The sequence below is a fragment of the Stegostoma tigrinum genome, chromosome 29, assembly GCF_030684315.1.
Source record: "Stegostoma tigrinum isolate sSteTig4 chromosome 29, sSteTig4.hap1, whole genome shotgun sequence".
Lineage (NCBI taxonomy): Eukaryota > Metazoa > Chordata > Chondrichthyes > Orectolobiformes > Stegostomatidae > Stegostoma > Stegostoma tigrinum.
In genome coordinates this window covers 32,427,815-32,454,498 of record NC_081382.1, presented here as the reverse complement: position 1 = coordinate 32,454,498, position 26,684 = coordinate 32,427,815, and the positions used below count along the sequence as shown (strand labels likewise).

The following is a 26,684-nucleotide window of genomic DNA, read 5'->3' as shown; positions in this document are numbered from 1 at the left end:
TTACATCGTCAACATTACCACCTTGCTCTTACACTCTATGCCACAACTGATTAAAGCAAGTATCCCACATGCCTTCTTAATTATCCTATTCATATGCTCTGCTGATTTCAGGAATCTGTGAATAGTTACCCAAAGATCCCTCTGCTCCTCAACACTCCCCTGCATCCTGCCATTTGTTAAATACTCCCTAATCTTGTTTCTTCTACCAAAGTGCATTACCTCACACTTATCAGGGTTAAATACCATTTGCCACTGGTCTGCACATTTGACCAACCCATCTATATCTTCCTGAAACCTACAACCATCTTCTTTACTACTAACAACTCTACCAACCTTGGTATTGTCTGCAAATTTGCTTAGCTTTCCTTCCACATTTTCACCTATATCGTTTATGTATGGGACTAACAGTAAGTACCCCAGTACTGATCCTTGTGGTACACTGCTGTACATCACGCTTGTCACTACCACTACCCTGTGTCCTATTACTAAGCCAGTTTCTGATCCATCATGCCAACGTTTCCCTCAATTCCATGCGCTTTAGCCTTCTCAATCAGTCTCCTATGTGGAATCTTGTCAAAAAGCTTTGCTAAAATCCATATAAACTACATCAACTGAACTTTCATCACCAAATATTTGATCACATTTTCAAAAGAATTCCAACAAATTTGTTAGACATGACCTCCCTCTGACAAAGTGATGCTGACTATCCTTAATTAACCCATGCCTTTCCAAGTGGGTATTAATTTGGTCCTTCAGAAATTTCTCCAGTAGTTTCCCTCCCACTGACATGAAATTTAGGGGCGACACTGTGGCTCAGTGGTTAGCACTGCAGCCTCACAGAACCAGGGACCCGGGTTCGATTCCAGACTCGGGCGACTGTCTGTGTGGAGTTTGCACATTCTCCCCATGTCTGTGTGGGCTTCCTCCGGCTGTTCCACTTTCTTCCCACAGTCCAAAGATGTGTAGGCTAGGAGGATTGGCCATGCTAAATTGCCTATAGTGTTTCAAGGTGTGTGGGTTATAGGGGGATGGGACTGGGTGGGATGCTCCAAGGGTTGGTGTGAACTTGTTGGGCCGAAGGGCCTGTTTCCACACCGTAGGGAATCTATGATTCACTGGTCGGAGAGATTCCGAGATATTCCTGATTCATCTCTACCACCCTTCTTGAAAAAGGGTGGTAGACATTAGCCATCGTCCTGTTGAGCATTTCCCTGTGGCCTGAGAGGAATTAAAAATTGGTATCAGAGACCTTGCAAATTCCTACCTCTCACAGCAGCCTGGGATGCAATTTATCTGAGCCAGAGGATTTGTCCATTTTTAAGCCCAACAGATCCTCCAATACCTCCCCATTTCCTATGTCAATCTGTGCAAGTTCTTCTCAGTCCATTTTCTTGAATTTCATACCTGCATTCTCCTTTGCCAGAGAGGAGACCAAAGAGAATTTTTCATTTCACCGTTCCAATATCCATGGCTTTACATACAAGGTTGTCTCCTTGGTCCGTACTCTTTCCCTGGTTAACCTTTTCTCTTTGATGTTTTAGAAAGCATTTTAGGATTCTCCTCAGATTCTGTTCACAAGTCCTCTTTCATGGTCCCTTTTTGCTCGAATTGCTCTCTTAAGTTCCCCCTGCACTTCTTGGATTCCTTCAAGGCCACAGCTGAATTGCTCCCTTTGGACTAGCTAAAAACCCTTTTCTTCTTCCTTATCCAGTCCTGAGTTGTCCTCAACATCCCAGGTTCTCTGAACTGATTACGCCTACATTTCCCTCTCAATGAGGCCTGTTCGACCTATCCTTTCTCCCCAACTCCTTTTTGAATGACCTCACCGCTCTGCTGTAGACTTATCCATAGGGAGCTGTTCTCAGTCAGCTGTGGCCAGATCCTGCTCTATTTTAATAAGTCTACCTTACCCCAATCAAAAGCCATCTTTTGCAGGCCATCTCCTTCCTTGTCTAGAACTAATTTGAACCATACAATGTTGTGGTCATATTGCTAAAATGCTCCCTAACTGCCACATTGACCACTTATGTGGCTTCTTTCCCCAGAACCAGATCCAGCACTGCGCTGTCCCTTGTTGGGCCTTCTCTATATTGATACAAAAAGCATCCCGACACATTTCAAGAAATCCATCCTCTCTTAATTTGTAACATTATGCCAGAAAAGTTGAAATGCCCTAGTATAAACACCCAATTATTATTCTGACAACTTTGTGAACCCACATATTTGCTCCTCTATTTTCTGCTGAATAACTGAGAGCGTATAATACAATCTCAGCAAAGTGGATTCCCCCTGGACATTCCTAGGTTCTATCTACAAAGCCTCGTTTGAGGACCCTTCTAAAGATATCCTCTCTCTTTACTGCAGTAATTAACTCCTTTATTAATACAGTGCTATCCCACCACCCTTTTTACACCCTCCTCTGTCTCACCCAAGGAACATATACCCAGGAATGTTGGAGGTAATTGAATGTTTATATCTTACATCATAAGAACTACAAACCACACTATCCTTCTCAAACAGTAATTAAGTGATTGTTCTCTGCTCGCTTCTTCCCAAATACCATAACCAAGTGAGTGAGCCTTTTGCATTTTTAAATAAAGCAGTAAAGAATGTATTCTACATAATTGGTTCAGAGGCACACCAATGAGTGACAATATCACAACTATTGTTTCAGATCCCCAGTCAATAAAAAGTTATGCTTGGTGTTTATTACTGCTTTTGCCATCTTTCTTTCACATAATTTAAAGAGTTTTTTTTCTAATATTTGGACAAACTTTAACTTGTGTTCATGAAAAGCAAATAGTAACATCAATAATTTTGAAAAACATTTGCGTTAAAATAAATAGCTGGCTGATATATTTAATTTCCTTATTTGTGCACAAGCAATGTAAATGCTCATTCTGTCTCAGTCAGAAAGACTGCTAATAATTTAAATGTAGAAATCTACAAAATGCTTTTGTATGCATTTAAGTGGGTCATACTAACCAAACAATATTAGACTAAATGCTAAGTATTTATCATCTAAGCATAAGCAAAATGGATTATTTGGTGATTTATTCTTGCTGAGCACAAATTAGTTGTCATTTCCTCCATGTTATGGCTATAACGCCACATTAGAAATTTAATTGGTCATAAGGCATTTGCAACATTCTTTGACCAGGGAAAGTTCTTTCATTATAGCTTCTAACTTACATGGATTCTGAAACCCAATGAAATTTAAAGTGATAATGGGAACTGCAGATGCTGGAGAATCCAAGATAACAAAGTGTGAAGCTGGATGAACACAGCAGGCCAAGCAGCATCTCAGGAGCACAAATTGAAAGTGAGGATCCTCAGTCACCACAATATGTTTGTATGACATACAGCTACAAATCGACAATGCCAACACTTGTCTACTGAGCCAAAACAATGGAAAGGGAGGACAGGAAGAAGACTGCTCCGGTCACACAAAACCTCAAACAAAGCACTCCAGCCTTGTACCTGAGAGACACTTTAAAGAAAAACACAATGGTACAGAATATGCTCTACATTGTACCTCATTGGTTTGCATTTGAATCAACAATGTTGTACTTATCATTTCATATTGACACTGGGCTAATGTTGAGGAAAGCCACCACTGCTGTACTACTCTCATGTTTGGCATCTGAAAGGCTGAGCTATGAGGAAAATCAGGAAAGATGTGGGCTACTCATCTAGAAAGGAGGCCGAATCATGCAGAAAGATTTCTTAAGAAATGTTATGGCTGCAGATCAACCCATTCACCAAGTACATCACGAGTAGAAAATGTTAGAAACAGCTTAAAAGATAGAAGCAAATGAGTTATGAACTCAAATTAATAAGTGGGCAAAGTTTAACAATATCAGGATATTCCTCACAAAGCAAGCGTTTCACCATCGGAAGAGACTTCCAACCAAAATAAAGTAGCAGACGCAAAATAAAGTTTAGAATAAAAAATATATAGCAACAACATAAGTTTTAGGATGTACTTGGTGAATGGGCTAACCTTAATTGGTAAATATGGTAAAAAGCATAAATTGCTATCACATAGCTGTCTGTTACCAAAAACAAACATCCAAGTCAAACACGATACCTTCCTGCGACCAACAAATTCGTTCGTTACGAATTAAATACTCTTCACTTCAACTTTCCACTGTAGTTCACAACGGCCAACCTCACCAATCACAGAAATCGCTGGAAGAAAACCTCAGAAAATCTGAAGACGGGTCACTGGACTCCAAACGTTAACTCTGTTTTATCTCTCTTCACAGATGCTGCCAGGCCTGCTCTCCACCAATTTCTTCCTGTTTCTGATTTCGAGCATTCGGGGTTTTTATTTCCCCTCACCATCCTTTACTTGGGTCAATATCAATTCTTAACATTGACAAAGTGCTCAGTCAATGCTCTGCATAATTCACATGGAAAAGCACCTTACCCGACTTTCCGCCTCTGTCGAGCCCTTGTGCTGATAAACCTTCTTTCTTCGACTGAGAAATGGGGCTCCGGGGTGATTGATAACATTTAACATTAATCCATCATCTTCGGCCATGTCTGGAATTAAAATAAGTTTAAAAACAACCCAAATTAAAGTTTGACTGCCGACTGCTGACAAACTCCAGCAGCTCCAACTTCCACAGAGACCACACGTGAGGAGCCGGGCTTTACCATCAAACCACCACAGGGCCGCCTAAAAACAGGTTTAAAAATGACAGTAAAGCGACATCTCTTTTACTCCTAATTATTACAGGGAGCTTTATTCTTCGAATCAGATTGACTATAAAGTAATAAACTCCTATCTAACAAAACAGTGGTCAAAGGGGCTCTGTCCTTCCGATTATTTTCAGTAAATTCCAGAAGTGTTTCCTCATAGATATATTGGCCTTTCCAGCCAAAACATTTAAAATTCTAATTGGCCAGTAGTTTCAGGCAAGATGGTCAGGCAGCCCGGGAACTAAGCGAAGGTTTTGAAGGGGGGGCGGGGGGGGACTTTTCATTATCGACGGTCGCGATGTTACAGTGTCATTTCCGGAAGCCGCGGGTTGGGGGGTGGGGCTTGGGTAAGATGGCGGCGGTGTCAGCGGCCTCCGCGAAGAGGAAGAGCGCCGGCAGTCCGGCCGGCGGTAGGGCGATTCTGACGAGCAAGCGGGAGCCCAGTATTAAACTGCAGTACCCGGTGAGCGGGCCCGAGCCGCTCAGTTGGTCCGAGGACAACCGGCTTTCAATCACCACCGGCAAAAACATCTACGTCCTGGAGCAGATCTGCGACATCCACAACAACGGACTGGACATGGTGATCCACAGGACCTCGGTCCCAGCACCCAGTCAGAGCTGCTCCCTCAAGGTAAATCCCTTCGTGACACGAACAAATCAGTAACACCCGACCAGCTCCCTGGATTCCTGTGTAGATAAGTTAATGCATCCCCTGTCAGATGCACCACTTGATCATCCTGTTTTTTTGTTAAGGAAAAGCTCCTGTAAAGCATTTTTAAACCTGACAATTTTCCAACCTCATCGAACTTGATCACTGATTTGAAATGTGGTAGCCCCCAGATTTCGGACTGCCAGTTGAATTCCTACAGGACAAACGATTGAGAACATTGAATGCTGTTTGAGTGGCAGTTGTCGAAAATTGCCTCAGCTTTGTTTGTCATTTGAATTTTGTTTCAAAGAACTGTGTGCTATCACAAGTTTGAATACTTTTATGACACAGTTAGCAGTACGTTGACAAAACTTGTTCTCTTTTTTCCAGCGGTTAGTGGCTAGTTCAAGAATACTTTATTTCCACTGTACTTGCTTTGCCGAACTAGATGCAGGAAAGTTTTTTTATGGTTATCCCTCTCTTTGATTACCTGTGTGCTTCAACCAGATGCCAGAACAGTGTGAATTAATCCTATCAGTTTTTCATTGTTGTTAGTTGGAGGAAAGGATCTTGATTTTGAATGACTGTAAATAGATATCTATCTTAAGATTTCAGATCACACTAAACTGGGCATCAAATCTTCTAAAGGAGACATTGGACTTGAAAGGAGTGAAGTGCAGGTTCACCAGCATGTTACTAGTTCTCCAAGGATTGAATTATAACAATTATCCATGACCAGGCTCCCATTCTCCATAATAGGGTAAGGGGTGGATTGAAGTTTTTGGATTTTGAAAGGGATTAATTAGGTAAATGGCAATAAACATTTCTCATTAGCAAGAGAATCTTAATACAAAGGCACATCACCTTAAAAATCAGAACCAGGTCATTTAAACAGCAGGTTTAAATTTTTGGCAGTGGGTGGTAGAAGCATGAGAGACACTGTAACAAATATAAGATCCCCATTCAATTAGTCACTTTAAGTCTGATCTTTATGTTTGCTAACTGAGGGATGTGGAGCAAAACATGTGGATGGAATTAGAATGCCAATCAATGATTTTGTTGAAATGTGAAATGTATGGTCTATTGCTGTTCATATAATAACATTATGGTGGTATATATTGGAGATGCAATTTGCAGTATACATGTAGGATTTTACTTATGACTTCCTTTTTCTTGTTTGGAGACATTCAGCAGGTCTAAGTTCATCTGGACAGACACTAGACTGGATTTCTTGACAGGTGGAAACCTAAAACTAACACCTCTAGCATTTCCATCCCAGCCAAGTTTCTGTAGATTTCAGTCTTCTGTCATTTATGATTCACCTTAATACTTCTAGCTTTGTGTTCCATCCCCAAGTCTCCAACATAGGTTCAGTGCTTGCTGTCTGCTCCACTGTCAAATGTTACTTTTTTTTTAGACACTATCTCGTTACAGTTCTACTTTCTTTCAAAATGTCCTAAGAACTGAGGAGTGGCAGACAGAGTTTAATTTAGATAAATGTGACATGCTGCATTTTGGAAAGGCAAATCAGGGCAGGAGTTATACACTTAATGGTAATGTCTAGGGGAGTGTTGCTGAACAAAGAGACCTTGGAGTTCATGTTCATTGTTCCTTGAAAGTAGAGTTGCAGGTAGATAGTATCGTGAAGAAAATGTTTGGTATGCTTGCCTTTATTGGTCAGTGTTCATGGGAGAGTATAGGAGTTGGGAGGTCATGTTGTGGCTGTACATGACGTTAGTTAGACCCCTGTTGGAATACAGCATGCAGTTCTACTCTGATGCTATGCGAATGATGTTATGAAACTTGAAAGGGTTCAGAAAAGATTTACAAGGATGTTGCCAGAGTTTGAGGGTGTGACTGATAGGGAGAGGTTGAATAGACTAGGGCGATTTTCCCTGGGGCGTCAGAGGCTGAGGGGTGACCTTTATAGAGGCTTATGAAATCATGAGGAGCATGGATAGGGTAAATACATAAGGACATTTCCCAGGGGTGGAGTCGTCAAAAACTAGAGTGCATAGGTTTAAGGTGAGAGGGGCAAGACTTAAGAGACCTAAGGGACAACTTTTTCATGCAGAAGGTGGTGCATGTATGGAATGGGTTGCCAGAGGAAGTGGTGGAGGCTGGTACAATTGCAATATTTAAAAGGCATCTGGATGGGTACATGAATAGGAAAGATTTAGAGGTATGTGGGCCAACTGCTGGCAAATGGGACTAGTTTAATTTAGAATATCTGGTTAGCACGGACGAGTCGGATCCAAGGGTCTGTTTCAATGCTGTTTCAGTTCTATGATTCTATAACCCAACCCTTCAACTATTTTCCAAGCCCTTTCCTCACACCTTTATTTTGTCCAGTCTCCTGTTTGGTATTATCCTCTTCTCTTTGAGGGGTGCAAGTTATTTTACTCAATATTATCATTTCCAAACTGAAGTGCACATAGGTTTTACTTTAATAAGGGAAAACATTTCCATTTTAACACTTCAATGAACAAGTCCCAAAACGAACTTGAGACTTGAATCTCTGATATTTTCCAATTCCTAATTATCTCATGATAAGGTTTGGTAGTAACAATAGACTCATAAATTATGCTTATTTTCATGTGATCTCTATTTTAACAAAAAATAATAGTTGTCATGCAGAAAGAAAATACTAATTTTTATATTTTGTGTGTTTTAAGGTTGGCTCTCAGGCAGAAGTAAGTGGCTGCAAAGACAAGTTCCTGAGCAAAAAAGATCCAACTCTAAGTCATTCACTAATGATGGACAGGGTCTTTAATCCTGAAGGAGGTGCTTTGTCACCATTGCGAGGGTTTAAATTTACCAGCTGGTCTCCTTTGGGTTGTGACTTCAATGGAAGATGTCTATTGGCATCTTTGACACTGGATAATAGACTCTCCATCCAGGTGAATGTGAACAGGTTGCAGTGGACACCAGCTTTGGATATTACAGAGGTATATGGTGAGATGCTGTATGAGAACAAATACGGGAATTTGGATGCAGATCTGGGTGGGGAGTTAAAGGATTTCTCTGAATTCCAAAGGAGACACTATATGCAGGCTCCTGTTAGAATGGAATGGTCGAGTATCTGCAACACTCAACGTGTAAAAGCCAACAATGAGTGTGAAGACGTGGGCACTGTACTGTTAGCTGTCCTGCTTGAAAATGGTGATGTTGTTATATGGCAATTTCAAATCCCATTTCATGGCAAAGATTCTATCATTGCATGCAGTACCATTGAATCAGGTATTAATGACCCAAGTGTTCTGGCATGGTGGGAATACGAACATGGTAGTCGCAAAATGAGTGGGTTGATTGTTGGCAGTTCTACAGGACCTGTTAAGATTCTGCCAGTGAACTTGAAAGCAGTGAAAGGTTACTTCACTCTCCGACAGCCAGTAATTCTTTGGCAAGAGATGGATCAGTTACCTGTACACAATATTAGATGTATCTCGCTCTACCATCCCTACCAGAAGTGCAGCTGCAGCTTGGTTGTTGCAGCCAGAGGAACCTATGTTTTCTGGTGCTTACTATTGATATCCAAAGCTGGACTGAATGTTCACAATTCTCATGTGACAGGCCTCCACACTCTTCCCATTGTGTCTCTGACAGCCAACAAACAAACTGCAAGTTTCTACACTTGCTCTGTTGATGGAACCATTCGAAAGCTGACTCCTCTTTTCACGGATGTAGCAGTAAAGTTTGATCATACCTTAATCAAATTACCAGAATCAATTGGCACAGTGAGACTTCATGGGATATGTCTCAGCCCAAATAATGCATACCTTGCTCTTGTGACAGCAGAAGGTATAAATAATGGCCTCCATCCAGCTAGCCGTACATACCAGGTGCAGTTTATAACTTTAAAAACGCCAGAAGAAGCAGCTTCTAAAATTTTAGAATCTTCCATTCACAATTTGTTCAAACAAGTGGACTTACTTGACCTTGTACGCTGGAGAGTGTTGACTGAAAAACGTATTCCTCCAGAGCTGGATGAAGCTCTAGACCATAAACTCCAGACAAATCCATCTAATTACTTGTGGCGGTTAAGACTTTTTCTCTTGAAGATTCTGTTTCAGACCCTACAAAAGGCACCCACTGAAGCACTTTGGAGACCAAATCATTGTGAGTCAAAAATTTTGCGTTGTGACAACTCTGCATTGTTAAGCGAAAATAATCGACAGCCAGATGAGGCAAAGACCAGTACAGAGAGTACTGAAACAAACAGAGGGGTTGGAAGTCAAGGCGAGGATTTGACAGTGGGTGCTAAAGATGGCAATACCGAAGAACAGATTCATGAGATGATTGCTAAGAAATTGAATGCAATTCAAACTAACATTGAAGTAGTGGAACTCCACCTGACACGTGAACATATGAAACGAGTTCTGGGTGAAGTGTACCTTCACACCTGGATTACTGAGAACACCAGTGTTCCAACTAGAGGCATTTGTGACTTCTTGACCTCTGACCCCAGCTACGATGATCGGACAGCCAAGGTAGGTCTTCTTTAAATTTAATTCTCTGCTCTTCCACCTTCCCTTGTTCACCAAAAGTTGTGTTTGCAGTGGTCACTTAGTCCATTGAAACTCTGCCCCTTATGATTCCCAATGGAAAGAATGGAGATCGTAGCTTCATCTTACAACAGGGAGGAATCGCAAGGGATGTTGAATGCTACTGGAATATATCTGTGCAAGTGGATATTGATCTTCATGGCTCTGTCATGTGCATTAAATATATCACTTTGTATTTTTATTCCTCTATTTTTCATTGGAAAGATCTGAAAATGTACATTTAAGTTTTTTTTAAAGAGGTTTTTTGAGTTAAGACTAAAAATAATTTTGACAGAAATTCTGTGCTGTCAGTAACTCAAAATGTTGCCTGTCAATTTTTTTTTTGTAATTTTTATCCATTACTGATGAGCGAGACTTTTTTTTCAGGAAAAGAAGATAAAATTCTTCGCTGCTTTCCAAATATCTTAAACTTGATTACTTGCAGTAGAGCAAACAATGGCAACATGATAGTAATCGCAGTACTGGCAACCCAGGGCTTGAGAGCTCAAATCTCACTATGGTACACTGTGATTTGTCATTATGTTTCTAATGAGTCCTGACAAATAAGGTTCACCATAATCTCAATGAATGAAATGATGGATGATAAATGTAGCCTCACTAGCATTGCTGGCATCCTGAGAAAAAAGGTGAAAACAAGAAGTAGGAGATGAGTAAAACTCATCCAGCCTGCTGAAGTCTTCTTGGTAGTATCCCAACTCGCTAGCAAGTGTAGTGACTGAGACTTAATTGACCAAACAATTCAATTGAAAATGGCTCTAAGTAAGCTTTGCCCCTTAATACTTATGTATCTTCTTGGGCTAGATACAGCTGCTCTATTGAATTAAATATTTCTAGATCTTTATTGAGTTGCTTGTGTGCAATCCCCTATGAAAACAAAGTTTTCAAGTTAGGGCAATCAGGTGGCAAATGAAATTTAGAAGTAACAAATAGAAATACTTCACAGTGGACGAATTAACATGCAATGTAAGTACAAGGCAGACATAATGGCTGTAAAGGGAAAAAATAATTAAATTCACTCAATTTGTCTTGGATCACACTTGCTTGTGTTAATCCTTAACTATTTTATCACTTTATAGTTATTCTTAATCTCAACTATGTGTATGAAACATCTCTGTCACTCTATCATTCTCAGTAGTGAAGGATTTTTATTACTTTTTCCATATATCCATATAAGATCATTACAGATGAATCCAGAATTTATTTGAAGCTTTCTTCTGGAATATAAACATGTTTATCAACCTTTAGTCACAGTGCCTTCTGAAAATGATTCCCTTGATGTGAAGTCAAAGAATTAGGGAGCAGGATCATCTATGGCAAGCAGTAAATTATTACCCTCTTGTAGATGAGAAAGGATGTGTTGAGATGATTAAAGATTTGAGAACAAAAACATTTCAATAAAATCAAACTACCTGTCATTCATTTAAATCAGAATGATTCCTCATCCATTTTATAGCTGTCTTGTAGGTGTTAGTGTGTTTTCAGCATTTAATGAGCCTGCTACAAATTCTAACAATGTCATGATGAGAGAGAAGAAGTTCCTTCATTTGCCTTTCTTTGAGCAATCCTCAGTTTCTAAATTGAACTTTTTTTTTGCATGTGAAACTGAGGCCAAGAGTTTCCGCGGATGTGACATTTCAAATTGAAGCATTCTGACAAGTCCTCCTAACTTTTGGAAGGCTGTGCGCACATGAAAGCTTCCCAGTTTTAGAGAATGGCCATTCATTTTGTACCACAAAATGGTCTTTGGCTGTGTAAACCTAAAAGACATTTTAAAATTGCTCTCGATATGGCAGCAATGAGTTATATATTTCATTCACTGCATAGAAATTTACTCCTTGTTTGCATAATGAAATTCTGGAAATTCGTGAATTAATGAGTACACACATGACTATACTATGTGACTCTAAACATTAAAACTTTGTCTCTAGAATGAGGGTGTTATCCAGATTTTGTAGTAAGAAGAACAGTGAGGCTGTCGGTAGTCAGTTATTAGGGGATGAAATCTGACAGCTTCATCTGATGTCCTCATGTGCAATTAAATACTGAAGTCGTGTAATTGTTGTTTGATTTGCCCTGCACCTACACAGGCTTTGCTATACCTATATCTTGGCAAGAGACCCAGCTTTAAAATCATGAAAGATTGCTCACTAGACTAAAGGCACTGGGAAAGATTAGGGCTTGTCAAATCAAATGTGAGTTAATTTTTAAAAGAGAGATGTATCTTAATACTAAACCATCTCTTTAATAATAAAACATTATATTTAAAATTGTGGAGTCTTATTCCTTTAAATTAAAATCATTATTGGAGATTCAAATTTTCTTTGCTGTTTCTCTCTTAGTTGTCTTTTTTTGTGTTTCTTTTGCTCTCAAATACACTTCTTGACCTAAGTTTTCACTGAATTAAATGTTTTCAGTTGTACTTCATAGTTTAGATTCTGTGTTTTTCATTAGCGTATTAGATTAGCATATTTCAGATCGATTGGTTTGAGTGACACGCATTAACTTGCTCTTTCTCCTAAAGTTCCAAGATAATATGTGGCTCCACATTTTGTTAGATTCCTGATGAATTGCCTTCAAAAGCCTGCTAAAAGTCTGGGTCACTATCAGTAAACTGAATGATTAGATTGCTATTGACTGAAAAATGTATGCTAATATATCTGAAAGATATGTTATGCCTCTTTTGTCATTAAGTTTGTACCTATGTGTAAGGTAATTGTAGATGAGCAACATTTGAGCATTTTCTAATGGCATTTTTTCTGGTTATGGCTGCATTTATGGCCAGTGGTAGCATAGAGGGGAAGTTCTGTGCATGTGTGCAACTTTTGGAGCATTTTTCTAACTCAGATCTCCATGAAATGACTGTCCCTTTATGTGCTGCATGTAACCAATCACGGACTCTTCTTTTAATTTTGTGGAAGAGACTATTCAACTTTTCATAGATGATGACCTTAAAATACAGCAAAAACAACTTCTGGTTTGCTGCTATTTAAAAGAACATGGCAGTGCATCAAGAGTTACACAGACTTTTCATGACAGTCTGTGGTTCACCAGTGGCAGGATGTCACCGATTAAATTACATGCATGTACATGTTGGGCATATTTAATGGGGGCACTTTATTTCCTTAGTGAGGAAGAAGCACTCTAATCTGGAGCAGTGTTTAATACATGAATATTCTAGATTTTGAGTTTCCACTGATCTAACAGAAAATCTATTCCATATTTTCCATCCTCTTTTGAGTATGGGAAAAGTCCTGATATTATTCATAATCTTTTATTAGTTTGAACCTGGGTCCTTCTCTTTCACTCAAAATTAAAGTGAAATTCCAAAGTTATTTTATCAATGCACTTCACTTTCAAAGTTCTGAAACTCCTGATATCACACATAGGTAAAAATTAATTGGGTGCAAACACCAGAATTTGTTCATTATGCTTAGAGGTCATTCACAGTTTAATCAAGATTTCTGTCATCTTGGTAACAAAACTATAAAACAATAGCTGTCATTTAACATGTAAAACACATTAGGATTGATCCAGCTCCCTACTTTTCACTGTGTGTCACTATGCCTGATGTTTGACAATTTCCCATTGGATAAAACAATCCAACATTTACTTAACAGCAGTTAGATTTATTTAGGCTCAATGACAGCAGCCTCACTTTAGAAGTTGGTCATTATATTGTATAATGAATGCTCCTTGTCCTTTGGGAGAATAAGAGGTGTAGCCATGCACTAGCAATCAGAAGTTCAAAGCTCACAATGGCAGCTGGTGAAATTTTGTCAGTGATGCCTAAATCCATGAAAGAATAAACAAAACAGCATAACTGATTCTCTTGTGAACAATACCATGGAAGATCCACAATTAATCTAACAGAATATTTTGTGTGTTCAAAGCCACAATCACAAGCAGCATAAGAAATGTCAAGTTAGCTAAAACACACTTTTGTATATTTTTATAATTGTCAGCTTGTGATATTTGACCCCAATCGTGGTATGAAAAATTTAAGTTGGGAATGTTTTGCCCCATTTTATTTATCTTTCCCTCCCTCTTAAATGTTGCTAGAGGATTTTCAGGTGTGGATATTTTCAACTGGATTACACAGCCAAAGCTAACTCTTCTAACTTCCCAGCCACAATTGAGCTGAATCTGGCCATATGCAATCCTGAGCTGCTAATGGATGCTGAGCTGAAGTCTAAACTCAGATCTTATCCAAATAAAAGCTGAAAGATCTATGGATGCTGTAAATAAGGAGCAAAAACAAAGTTGCTGGAGAAGGTCAGCAGGTCTGGCAGCATCTGTGAAGGGAAAAGCAGAATTAACGTTTCCGGTCCGTTGACTCTTCACTGGACGAGGAAAGGGTGACAAGGGTCACCGGCCACGAACGTTAATTCTGCTTTTCCCTTCACAGATGCTGCCAAACCTGCTGACCTTCTTCAGCAACTTTGTTTTTGTCACATCTTATCAAGTTGATTGTTGCAGAAATTGAAATGTTGTCCTTTAAATCAAATGCTTTTTGGCAAAGGGCGTCTGTGTAGGTGATCAAAGGTGAGGCACATTTATTGTGGGGCAAGATATGGGCAAATGCATTTTAGACAAATTGATATTAATGAAGGCTGGATGATAGAATGTCAGTAAGGACACTATTTTGAAGTGTTTAAAATATGCCTGTAAACACTGAGATATGCCTGATGTTCATTACTTAGTTGTTTGATTTTTACAAGCAACAAAGACACATCCAAAGTAACCATTGTCAACAAACCTCCAATTCTTTTTGTTACCTATCAGTGAAGAGAACCGAATCGCCTCCTGTCTTTCTAACTTCCCTGATTTCACTACAGTAAAGATTTTCAGTTCTTTTTTAGCGCACAGCTATGTTACACTGCATTTGAATGTGCAATTCAGTAGTTCAAATTAATGCAGCCAATTTCAAAACTTTCTTGAGTGAAAATAAAAGGAATTTCATAATATAATTATCCCAAGAAAAAAGTAAACAACACAACATCAAACACAGATATAAAGCTTAAAAGGAGGGCATCTAGTATAAAAAGGAAGATTAAGAATAGGCAGTTTTTAAAAAAATTCTTAGAATTCTCAATATTAAATTAACCTGAGATCATGTTTAATTGCTTACTCCTCTTCAGAAGTAGCAAAATCCGTAGATATTTTTTGAGTTCTTAGGAGAAACATCCCATCACTATTAACTTTTCACTGGGTGTTGCCTTCTGAGAGGCTGAGAAAACAAGTGGAGTAATAGAACAAGCCTTCCAATTCTGTTGAGTCCATCATTATTCTCTACTTTGCCCAGAATCACGTGGCTGAAATAATCTTGTGTACCCCTGTGTCTGACACTGAATAATCGACAATGTGGATAATCTGCAAGTACTTTTCATCCCAAGATGTGAAATTTCCAGAAAGGTATAATTAAAGACATAAGGACCTGAGAAACTGATTTTAGTTTCTTTGATCACACGTTTTTTTTCCCCCAGTTCATTCTGGGGCTTATTGATTGTTTCATGAACTTGCTCAGGTTATGCTCAGATGATCACTGTGGCCATTTTAAGTCTGTGCACTTCCTTTATTTAAAATCATTCATCCATGAAAGGTCCCCAGGTATTAAAATCTGATGATGGGAATCATGATTTGATTGCCCATTTTTACCCTAACAGCACTTTGCTTCATAAAAATAGAGAAAGTATCCCATCTCACGGGTTGGCTGGTCTGTTTTTGCCAGTGCCTTCTGTTAATTGCAGAATCTGAAATCCTTTGTCACATCTTCAAGCTCACAAGCATTTCCATCTCAGCATGACCTGGTTTAACTTAAACATGTACTTTCTAGTCAGTTTGTTGTGACTCTTTGACCTCTTCCCTTACTTATGATTCATAAGTAAATGATGAGCTATACCTCCTGTGACTGTGAATCTTGAGCCAGTTCTTGTTACTCCCTATGAATGAAGATCATGCTGGCATGACTTCCATTATGTCTAATAGAATGAGATTCATCACATTCCATAAGCTTATTATCAACTGTCATTTTAAGTCCGTACAAATTCACCTTGATTTAAATCATATTGCTTACAACTTGTTTTAAGGAAGATCATACAGTCCAAACCTCGCACTCTTGACATTTTTGCTTCAAATATTGTTCAAGTATTCCCACCCAGGGACACCATGGGTTAGAGACGCTGTCCCTACTATGGCCCAGCATGAGCCTTGACTTGTGCAGAATATCTGCGACTTTGGTTCCACTTTGCATCTCAGATTTCTAAGTTAAAATCAGAGAGATTAACCAGATTTGAAATCTGTTCAGATACATTCTTGTTTACATACTGAATTTCTTCAGATTTTGATTTAAATCTTCATTTTCTTCGTGCCTGTGGTGTGGATCTAGGTGTGTACCTTTCTCATGTTCTTTTTGAACTGTGATGTTAGTACTCCTGCACAATTCCATTGTTAATAATGTACACCAATCCTGATTAACTGATCTATTGATTAAGCCATTGGTGTGCTTGCATTTTTTGCCAATGATAACGGTACATAGTTTTGACAATAAGAGCGAGGTATTAGTTATGTTAATTATACAATGCAACTAATACAACTTGGATTGTTCTGTTGCTTCTATGCCTATTATCTATTTTCCAATGACAAGTTTAACAGGATTCTCCTAATAAATAGAAAAAGGCAATCATGCAGTTATAAAATGTTAAATCTGAGCTTTTTGTAATTTAATGCCATTATTGCTGTCCTTTAAATACAGTGGCCTGGATTTCCCTGTAGGTTGTATTTGCTGTCTCAATACAGTATTTTTCCGTACCTAATCAGCCATACAGGTAGAAAATATCAAGGGATTTTGAACACTGATTCTGTCCAGCTCACAGTGAGTTTCTATGATCCATTATGCTGCTTTAAAAAAAAACAAACATGCATGAGAAGTCATCCATGATGCTTGGATTGAGTTAATCCTTAAAGTGCCCTTCCAGAAATTGCACTCATTTCCTCTCAAATTGTGGTTTTTGGTATAGGAATAGTAATAATCATGTCTTAATAGCTTTTAAAGTTTTCCTTAGTTTGATTTAAAAATATCTAATATATACCAATGTTTGGTTTTGTAGATTTTTTTTTCTGAAATTCATTTGCATTTATTTAAAATTGGCAAATGAGTCACTTGTTAAAACACTACTTTTTATGATAACTCTTTTAGTTATATTTATAGAACTGCACCAGGTAACCCACTTTTGGAAATATTGTGAACAATATCAGGAACCTTCTTCAGAAATGGGGAGGGGGAAGGGAGCTGGAAAATAAATTGTGGAAGGAGGGGTGGGGCTGGGGAAGTTAGGTGGGATGGTGATAGGTGAGTGCAGGTAGGGGTAGTGGGGATTGGTCAGTGGGTTGGGTAGGTGGGAGAGACGTGGGACAGGTAGTGTCAGGTTAAGGAGACAGTGTGAGAGGAAGGCTTAGAGGTGGGATGAGGCTGGGGGTGGGGAGATTCTGAAACTGGTGAAATCCATGTTTAGGCCATTGGGCCATTGGCTCCTAAGGCGAAATATGAGGTGTTGCTCCTCCAGCTTGTGTGTGGTGTCATTTTGATGCTGGAGGAGGCCCAGGATGGACATGCACCCAGGGAGTTGCAGTTAAAATGGTTGACATCCGGAAGGTGTTGACATTTGTTGTGCTTAGATGCTTTATATAACAATCTGAGTCTAAGCTTGGTCTCACCAATGTAGAGGAGGCCACATTGGGAACAGCAGATACAGTAGACTCAGAGACTGTTTGGTGGAGTATCTGCGCTCTGTGCGCAACAAACAACACCTTCCAGTCGTCAACCATTTTAACTCTCTTCTCCTCCCCCCCCCCCGACATGTTCCTCCTGGGCCACCTCCAGTGTCACAACGACACCACCTGTAAACTGGAGGATCAACATCTCGTATTACACCTCACGAGCCTACAGCCCAATGGCCTAAACATGGATTTCACCAGTTTTAAAATATCCCCATCCCCTAGCCTCATCCCACGTCCAAGCCTTCTTCTCATCCCCACTTCCTTGATCTGACACAACCTGTCCATCACTTTCTTCACCTATCCGCCCTACCCTTCCTGTCAACCCATCCCCACTACCCCTACCTGTATCCAACCTATCACCACCCCACTACCTTTCTCCAGCACCACCGATCCTCCTTAACCCAACACAACCTGTCCATCTTCTCTCCCACTTATCCATCCCACTGACCAATCCCCACCACTCCCTACCTGCACTGACCTATCACCATCCCACTTATCATCCCCAGCCCTACCTCCTCCCTCCCCATTTGTGAAGAAACATCCCAACCCATTACAGGGGTAATCTTTATTGTAGTTTGCACCTAGATCCCTGATGGCTGTCGAAGTGGAAACTCTTGGACAGCATGGGGAAAGGGATTGATTTATTGGAGCTGCTTGAAGGAAATCAATGAATCTGAAATATTAAAATTGTGTTTTGTAAGGGTTTCTATTTTTGTGTAAAGTACTTAACCTCATTTTCTGTCTCTTCTCTTCCCCCTTTCCAACTCTTTTCACCCCCCCCGACCAACTCCCTGCTCTCCCACTGTATGTGTGGCTTGCTGTCTTGTGTTCATTCTTGCTGTCTCTTGCGAGCCCTCTTTCTTGCATGCTACTGTTTGCTCTCTCACATTCACGCACACTCATGTGCTCGTGCTCATGTTCATGCTGTCTCTGTCTTGCATGCTCATGTTTGCTGTCTTGTGCGCTCTATCTGTCTGTTCCATGCACATGCACTCTGTCTTGTGCTCTCTTGCCCATGTTTGCTCTCTCCTGCATGCTTTCTCTACCTCCACACTGCCTCATGCCCCCTCAACCTTTGGGTGTAGGTCCTGATTTCTCACAATTTGAAGAAATTGACTAAACAGACCTTTCCTGAACACTGTTCTCTTTGTAAAGAGGTTCTACCATTTACTGATCGACGCAAGGCTGTCTGCTCCAATGGGCACATTTGGCACAGGTAAGCACAATCAGCTGCTGGAGACACTGGATCTATCCCATAAGGGTAACCCACTAACCTTTGCCTCTTGTGCATATGTTATTCATGTGTTAAAATCCACAGTTCAATTGCAACACTTTCAGCTAGATATGTAGCTCTGTTTTATGGCAACTTCATTCTGTTGTGTTTGTTGATTAGACTATACTTGTAAAGGACCAGAGATTGCATTTTTCTCCCCTCCACCTCAGAGCTAATGTTTAATTGTCCCTTGTTACTAGAATAGCTACCTGAAATTAGACTTGTTAACATAATTGAAATTTTTAATAACCCACTTAGACAATTTGGTGTGCTGCTGCAGTGTGGCTTCAGTCAAATCACTGGTTTTGTGCACTGCTCTCTGCAGTCTCACCAGGCGTTTGACCTCATTTGACCTGAACCACCCACAGTCCAAACTATCTGACTAAAACATGGAACAATCCAAAATTCAGTACTGGAATGTGGAAAATAGTTTTTATATAACTGAAGCTAGAATTTCTGAGCTAGTTATAATACTTAGACCAAGGTTAAGATGTTCATGACCATTTATACAATTATTACACGTCTATTAGAATATTTCCTCCTTTAGTCCACCTATAGCTTATAGAGTATAATTTATCAATTTTAATCAGTTTTATAATAAGAATGATAGAACAAATTACTATCTTTTTGAAAAATGTTTTCATAGAAATTTAGCTCTATTCCTATAATTTCTTAGCAATCCAGTTAAGGTTTTTGACATGCACACTTTTTTGCACTATAAATTAGGATTTTAAAACAATGGTTTCAGACAAGGCTATGTAGATGACAATCCAGTAGTTGGCTCGAGAGGTGGTGCTGATCTTACTGAGCTGCAGCACTTGAACTCATGGTACTCCCATGATGGATTCCAGATATTTGACCCAATGACAGTGAAATGAAATGTTCAGGTCAGGGTGACATTACTTGATGAGGGTCTAGGAGCAGCTTTTGAAGTAATTTTGAGTTGCTAAAGTCTATTTTATATAATGCACCCTCACTGGTAAAGGAAAATGGATATTGAGTCTCGTGGCTGGGTCTCCTATCAAGTAAACTATTAAGCCCGTGATGGTCTTGAACATTTTTTTGTTGTTGCTGCGGCCACCTATGTAAGAGGTCCTGCTCCTGGGACTCTAACATGAAATTTAGGCTGGTGCTTTAGTGTAACACTGAAGGAACTTTGCACTGTTGGAGGCACTGTTTTTCATATGACATGTTAAACTGAGATCTTGTCTGCTTTCTGAGCTGGAGCAGAGTTAAAGGTGTAATCAATGTACATGCAAGGGACAGTCTTGATGATACAACTTATGATTTACAGATGTGTTCTAACGTACCATGCTTGTCAGAGTCTGACCTATCGCAGATGTCTGCTACAAGACAGCATTGCTCGACAGCACTTACCCTCAGGTGAGCTGCTTGTAAATAAAATTTCAAAACTGTCAACAGAACTGATTTTAAAGCCTCCCATTTTTGAAAGTCATAAATGTAGATACATGAATTTAAACTTTGTCACTGGGTGTCAGTCCACAATTGACCAGAGAACGCTTGTAATGTAATGAACTTAAAGATAGAGGAGTGGTGTAGTGCTGTTCTTCTTACAGGAAAACAAATGTGTTGCAGTTGGAAGCAGAACTTTTCTCATCACATTTCAGTCTCCAATATACAAATTGAACTACAGCCAGAAAGAAAAAGCATATGCTATTTCATCTCCAACTGCCGTCGAGACGAATGGTCAGAGCTCAGTAAAGGGCTCCCCTTGTCCCCCTCCACCCACACATCAACAAATACCAGTCACATTTGGACATTGAGCAGTTTTTCCACGCCTTCGCCTCCACACTTAATTCTCTAACCATGAGTCAAAAGGCCCTCTGCTTCTTCCTGTCCCGCAGGCTGACCAGTCCCCCTCCGCTGACACCCTCACCCGCTTAGCCGAACTCGTCCTCACCCTCAACAAGTTCTCTTTCAATTCCTCCCACTTCCAACAGACAAAGTGGGTGGCCATGGGCACTGCATGGGCCCAAGCAATGCCTGCCTGTTTGTAGGTTACGTGGACAATCCCGCTTCAGTACCGACACTGGCCCTAAGCCCCACCTCTTACTCCGTTACATTGGTGACTGTATCACCGCCGCCTTGTGCTCCCAGGAGGAGCTCGAACACTTCATCCAGTTCACCAACACCTTCCACCCTAACCTTAAGTTCAGCTGGACTATCTTTAACACCTCCCTCACCTTCCTGGACCTCCCTGTCTCCACCTCAGGCAACCACCTAGAAACTGATGTCCATTTCAAGCCCACCGACTCCCACAGCTACCTAGAATACACCTCCTCCCACCCACCTTCCTGCAAAAATTCCATCCCCTATTCCCAATTCCTTCGCCTCCACCGCATTTGCTCCCAGGATGAGGCATTCCACTCCCATACATCTCAGATGTCCTCAATTTTCAAGGACCGCAACATTCCCCTTGCTGTGGTCGAGAACACCCTCGACTGTGTTTCCCGCACTTCCTGCAACTCATCCCTCACACCCCGTCCCCGCAATAACAACCAAAAAAGAATCCCCCTCGTCCTCACATACCATCCCACCAACCTCCAGTTCCACGCATCATCCACCGACACTTTCGCCATCTACAATCTGACACCACCACCAAAGACATTTTTCCCTCCCCACCCTTCTCTGCTTTCTGGAGGGACCACTCTCTGTGCAACTCCCTTGTCCACACCACACTCCCCTCCAACCCCACCACACCAGGCACTTTTCCCTGCAACCGGAGGAAGTGCTACACCTACCCCCACACCTCCTCCCTCAATGCCATCCCAGGCCCCAAGAAGACTTTCCACATCAAGCAGTGGTTCACTTGCACATCTGCTAATGTGGTATACTGCATCCGCTGTACCTGTTGTGGCCTCCTCTACATTGGGGAAACCAAGCGGAGGCTTGGGGACTGCTTTGCAGAACACTGACACTCGATTCGCAATAAACAACTGCACCTCCCAGTCGTGAATCATTTTAACTCCCCCTCCCCTTCCTCAGACGACATGTCCATCCTGGGTTTCCTGCAGTGCCACAACGATGCCACACAAAGGTTGCAGGAACAGCAACTCATATTCCGCTTGGGAACCCTGCAGCCCAATGGTATAAATGTGGATTTTAAAAGCTTCAAAATCTCCCCTCATCCTACCGCATCCCAAAACCAACCCAGCTCATCCCTGCCTCCCTAACCTGTTCTTCCTCTCACCTATCCTCTCCTCCCACCTCAAGCCGCACCCCTATTTCCTACCTACTAACCTCATCCAGCCCCTTTGAACTGTCTGTCCTCCCTGGACTGACCTATCTCTTCCCTACCTCCCCACCTACACTCACCTTTACTGCCTCCATCCCCGCCTCTTTAACTTCTCTGTCTCCTGTCCACCTATCTTCTCCTTCATCCATCTTCGACCTGCCTCCCCCTCTCTCCCTATTTATTTCAGAACCCTCTTCCCCTCCCCCATTTCTGATGAAGGGTCTAGGCTCGAAACGTCAGCTTTTGTGCTCCTAAGATGCTGCTTGGCCTGCTGTGTTCATCCAACTTCACACTTTGTTATCTGGCATACGCTAGTTTAACAGCTTTCATCACATTCCAAGATGCATTGTATATAACAAATTATTGTGACTGTTAGACACTCCTGACAACATTACCTGGAAGTCCTTCTTATTAATATTCTATATAATGACCTGAATAACCATTAATCTACTATTGACGGTCTTGCTTTGGAACAAAGGATAAAAAGATTTGCATTTATATAGTGCCTTTCATGTCCTCAGGATATCCCAAAGCAATTTATAACTAATTAAGTGCATTTTGAAGCAAGGTTGCGGTTGCAATGTACGAAATTAAACAATCAGTCCACACAGAGCAACATAATAATGACTAGAAAATTTTCACTAGTAATAACTGAAACCATTTGAAACAAAATGAATCTTCAGCTGGTAATTAATGTAAACATTAATATTAATCTTGAATTATCTGACTAATGAAATTCTGCAAATTTTCACATTATTGTTAAAAAGCAAACAGAAGAACATTAATGCAGTGCATTGTATAAATAAAGTGGTGATGCACAACATTTGTGTATCCTCACTGCATGTGAGCTCTTTTACTTTTTTTTACTTAAGACCTGAATTCATGCACATACTGTCCAATATAATTGTCCATACTTCACCAATGAACATTGTCAATTGTACCACTTTAATGGGAAATATTCTGACTGTGGTGGATTCAGGCAAGTAAACATTATAACCCAGATTCAATATCCACCAGTGTTTGAAAACCAAAACCAGATTTCACTCTATTTCAAAATTTATTTAGTGGTGTGATGCTTCATTTTAATTGACCTTTTATTGAAAGTGTGTTTCTCATATTCCAGATCCTGATTGGATAAAGCGCCTGCTACAGAGTCCTTGTACGTACTGTGACTCTCCTCTCTTCTGACAAGCCTTCAAGCCATTGAACAAAGGATCAGAGTGCACATCTGTATCTTAAGTTTAGCATTGGGAAGATGAGACTTAAGATATTGACTCCTCTGTTGGGGGGGTATTGTGTTTATTCAATAGTGGTATTGTCTTATAATTAGAGACATTCAAAGATGCAGCTTTGTGTTCTATGAAACACTAAAGGAAAACCTCGAGGATTCTTAGCACCTTTCCACCAACATCATGATCATGAATTCCAAGGGCAATGGAGAGGACTGTATGTTAAGCTTTCTTATTTACTTTTCTTCATTCTTCAGGAGTAGGAATGAATGTAAATTATTATTTCAGTCTGAGAATAAGAGTGAGAACATAATGGTCAGCATAGAAAGTGAAGGAATAATAGGCAAAATCTCTTCAAACTGCTGCTGTTCATGCCTGTCTAGATCAAGTTTTCACTTGATGAATTGAAGTAACTATCTAAAAGTTAACCTGTGTCACAATTTTCTGATGAACACTTGCCTATATTTGCATTTGCAAAACCAGTTAAACAAGACTCTAAGGTTGCCTGTGGGAACAACGTGAAAATGAAATTTTACATTACTCAAAACCTCTAATGGCAAAGTAATGTGTGATTCGTGTCGTATATCCAGAGCAGCTAGGGTAGTTAGACTTTTTCCAATGTAAGTCTCTGAACACGGATGAATGCCAAAAATATCAGGCTTACAATGCAATTATTCAAGTCCCAAAATGTGGGTTGCTGAGTGGAGTGGAGTGGGGAGTGTGGATTTGTATTAGAGCTCGGCAAGTAGCAACCATAATGTAAAGTGTCCCTGTATTTAAAGTTTAGGCTGGGAGAAATGAAATACACTAACATGCTACTGGCCTTCAGAGAATTGGTATCCGTCATTAAAGGTGGGTTGGTCACTAGTTTCGGACTGTTACTTAGACTTTCTCTGTTTTTTTCTTTGTTTAATGTATGTTTTCAGTTTTAAAGCTTTGTTTAAATTTTGTTTAACGACTACATCTATTGCGTACATTTGTGAACGCAACTTAAAAGTGAAACTACTTTTTTGTACAATAAGAATTGTTTTCTCAATAAATCTGTTACTGTTTGGATAAAATTTTCCATCTTGTGAAATATAAATGAAAATGTCTTGGGCACTTTTTTTATTTTAAGTGTGGCACAGGCTATTAAGTTGCACGGTTTCATTATTGTACGTCAGATGTTGACAGCTTGCATGTACTTAATGCTATTAATTTTAAATAATGAAATACAAATCATGAAGTCCTTCCTTTTGGAAGGAAAAAGTACTGAGCATTTATCTTTTCTTCACTGTAATATGCCTGCAACAACCATCGACTTCTAAAGCCAATATCATGCATTTAGGTAACTTCACACTTCTCACCTGGTTGGTCCTGCTGCTCTGATGTTAGCCAACAGCTAAATACAGTTATTTGAGGAAAAAAGTATTCCTTCAATCAGTTAAACAAAAAGAAAAATGTTTTCTTTTTAAAGAGAAACAATAATTTAGGACAGACTCTATAGTTGTTGGAAAGCAAGCGTTTCCAACAGGCTAAACTATGCCGATTGAGTTTCCAAATAAAAGCTCGAACCTATCATTTTTATTCATTCATGGAACATGAAAGATACTGGCTATATTTATTGCCCATTCCTAATTGCCCTTGAAGATGATAATCTGCTGCCTTGAAGTGCTGCAGTCCTTGTGTTGTAGAAAGTTCAAGACTTCTGACCCAACACCAGTGAAGGAACAGTGGAATCTCTAATTTTTCTAGCTGCTGTGGATCTGGAGTCACAGGTAATGTGAAGTGAGCGCATGTTTTATTTGGAATTCAGAACTGGAAAAAGGGAGTTTGGATGATTGGTTTTATTTGTAGTTCAAAGAAACTGTGGAACTGTGTGGCCAATTATTGTTTACACACGTAATTAGTTGAAACGTTGGATTTGATACTTCTGTGACGCACACTGGTACCCAGGGACTTTGGAAGGAAAAAGACAATTGCCTGACAACAACGCATGGATAGCTTGTAAGTGGTAGATTTTCACAGAACTGAGAAGATGGACAGTTATCATGAAGCAGACCTCCAAACCCTGCAAGCAAGATAAATTAGAAAAGGAACTGCTAACTCAGGTCCAACCTAAGGAATACTGCAATTGACAATACAGTATCGTAGCAAAAAAAAAGTTTTTAAAAAAAAGTCCTCAATCTACCCCTTTTGGGGTTTGAAATCTGATCCATAGACTTTGGTATTTTTCTCCTATCATTTTCACCGATGATATTTCTGGAAAAAAAAGTTTGTCTCATTTGCCGTGTCTATCCTATGTGTGAGTGAATGTGTTTGGCTTTAAAAGGACGTATAGTTTAAGTTTGCATTTTAGTAATTAATTGTTATTGCCACGGAGGATCAGTTTATTAAAATAAATATGTTTTGTATTCTTATTCATTGATGAAACTTGATGTGTTTCTTTTATCTTAGTAGTCACATTCAGGTACTTTTACCATTTTAAGGATTCATTTGGTCATATTGCCCACTCTGTGATGACTTATGGGACAGTGCAAACTTGATTTTTGGCACCTTTGACTCTCGTGGGAATAATGCACCAAATGTCAGATTTCCTTCTGTGAAGAATATTAATGGACCAATTTTTTAAAATGACGATCGACAATGATTTCATGTTTGCCATCTTTTAACTCCAGATTTTACAGAATTCAAACGTTACTATCAATCATTGTAGAACTTGAACCCTGGACCCCAAATATTACTCTAAGTCTCCGGATTACTGTGAAATTGCCACCACACAGTAAATTTTGTATAAAATAGAAGACTGAACTTAATTGTATTTTTAGATCAATAAATGAAACAAAATTTGTTCTTTGTGTAAACTTTAGTGTAAATTGTATAGAACTGTGTGTACTTGATGATTGCTGTAAAGATAGCAGTTGACGCCGAAATGGTGGAAAAGCCTCTCTAACTATTCATTGAGAAACGGAATATTGTAAAGGAGCTTTTTTCCTCTAAGCTGAATGGTTTGGTTACAGGACCTGAAAAAAATTGATTACATAGTAAGATGGTTTCAATCTGATTAAACCAATGGGAATTTTTGCAACAGGAGAACTCTGCAAGTTCTTTTGTGGATGTTCTAGAGTGCTGAACCTGGCTGGGAAATCTTTGACTCTTTGTGATTCCAGTAAAAAGCTGATGTTTGTTATGACACTGTTCTGGGCATTTTGCTTTGGGGGTTAATTATGATGCTTTTGCTTCAGCACTT

General features: G+C 39.8%; 2 protein-coding genes across 2 annotated transcripts in view; one reads left to right on the top strand and one right to left on the bottom strand.

Moving 5' to 3' along the window:
* The window catches only part of ddx31 (DEAD (Asp-Glu-Ala-Asp) box polypeptide 31), a 93,538-nt gene extending 88,591 nt beyond the window's left edge, over positions 1-4,947 (bottom strand). The window contains exon 1 of the mRNA XM_048559095.2: positions 4,433-4,947. Within this exon, the coding sequence (XP_048415052.1) occupies positions 4,433-4,546 (114 nt within the window). The 5' untranslated portion in view covers positions 4,547-4,947. The remainder of the gene's footprint in view (positions 1-4,432) is intronic.
* A 94-nt stretch (positions 4,948-5,041) lies between these two features.
* Positions 5,042-25,854, top strand: gtf3c4 (general transcription factor IIIC, polypeptide 4). Its single transcript, XM_048559181.1, has 5 exons — positions 5,042-5,338; positions 8,032-9,846; positions 18,783-18,913; positions 20,265-20,353; positions 23,350-25,854. The coding sequence occupies exons 1-5, from the start codon at positions 5,060-5,062 to the stop codon at positions 23,412-23,414; spliced, it is 2,379 nt and encodes a 792-aa protein (XP_048415138.1). The 5' UTR covers positions 5,042-5,059; the 3' UTR covers positions 23,415-25,854.
* Positions 25,855-26,684: the final 830 nt, after the last annotated feature.

Coding starts and splice junctions, on each gene's coding strand:
- gtf3c4 (XM_048559181.1), top strand. CDS start 5,060: ATGGCGGCGGTGTCAGCGGCCTCCGCGAAGAGGAAGAGCGCCGGCAGT. Junction 5,339..8,031: donor GTCAGAGCTGCTCCCTCAAG/GTAAATCCCTTC, acceptor GTGTGTTTTAAG/GTTGGCTCTCAGGCAGAAGT. Junction 9,847..18,782: donor ACGATGATCGGACAGCCAAG/GTAGGTCTTCTT, acceptor CTTTGGGTGTAG/GTCCTGATTTCTCACAATTT.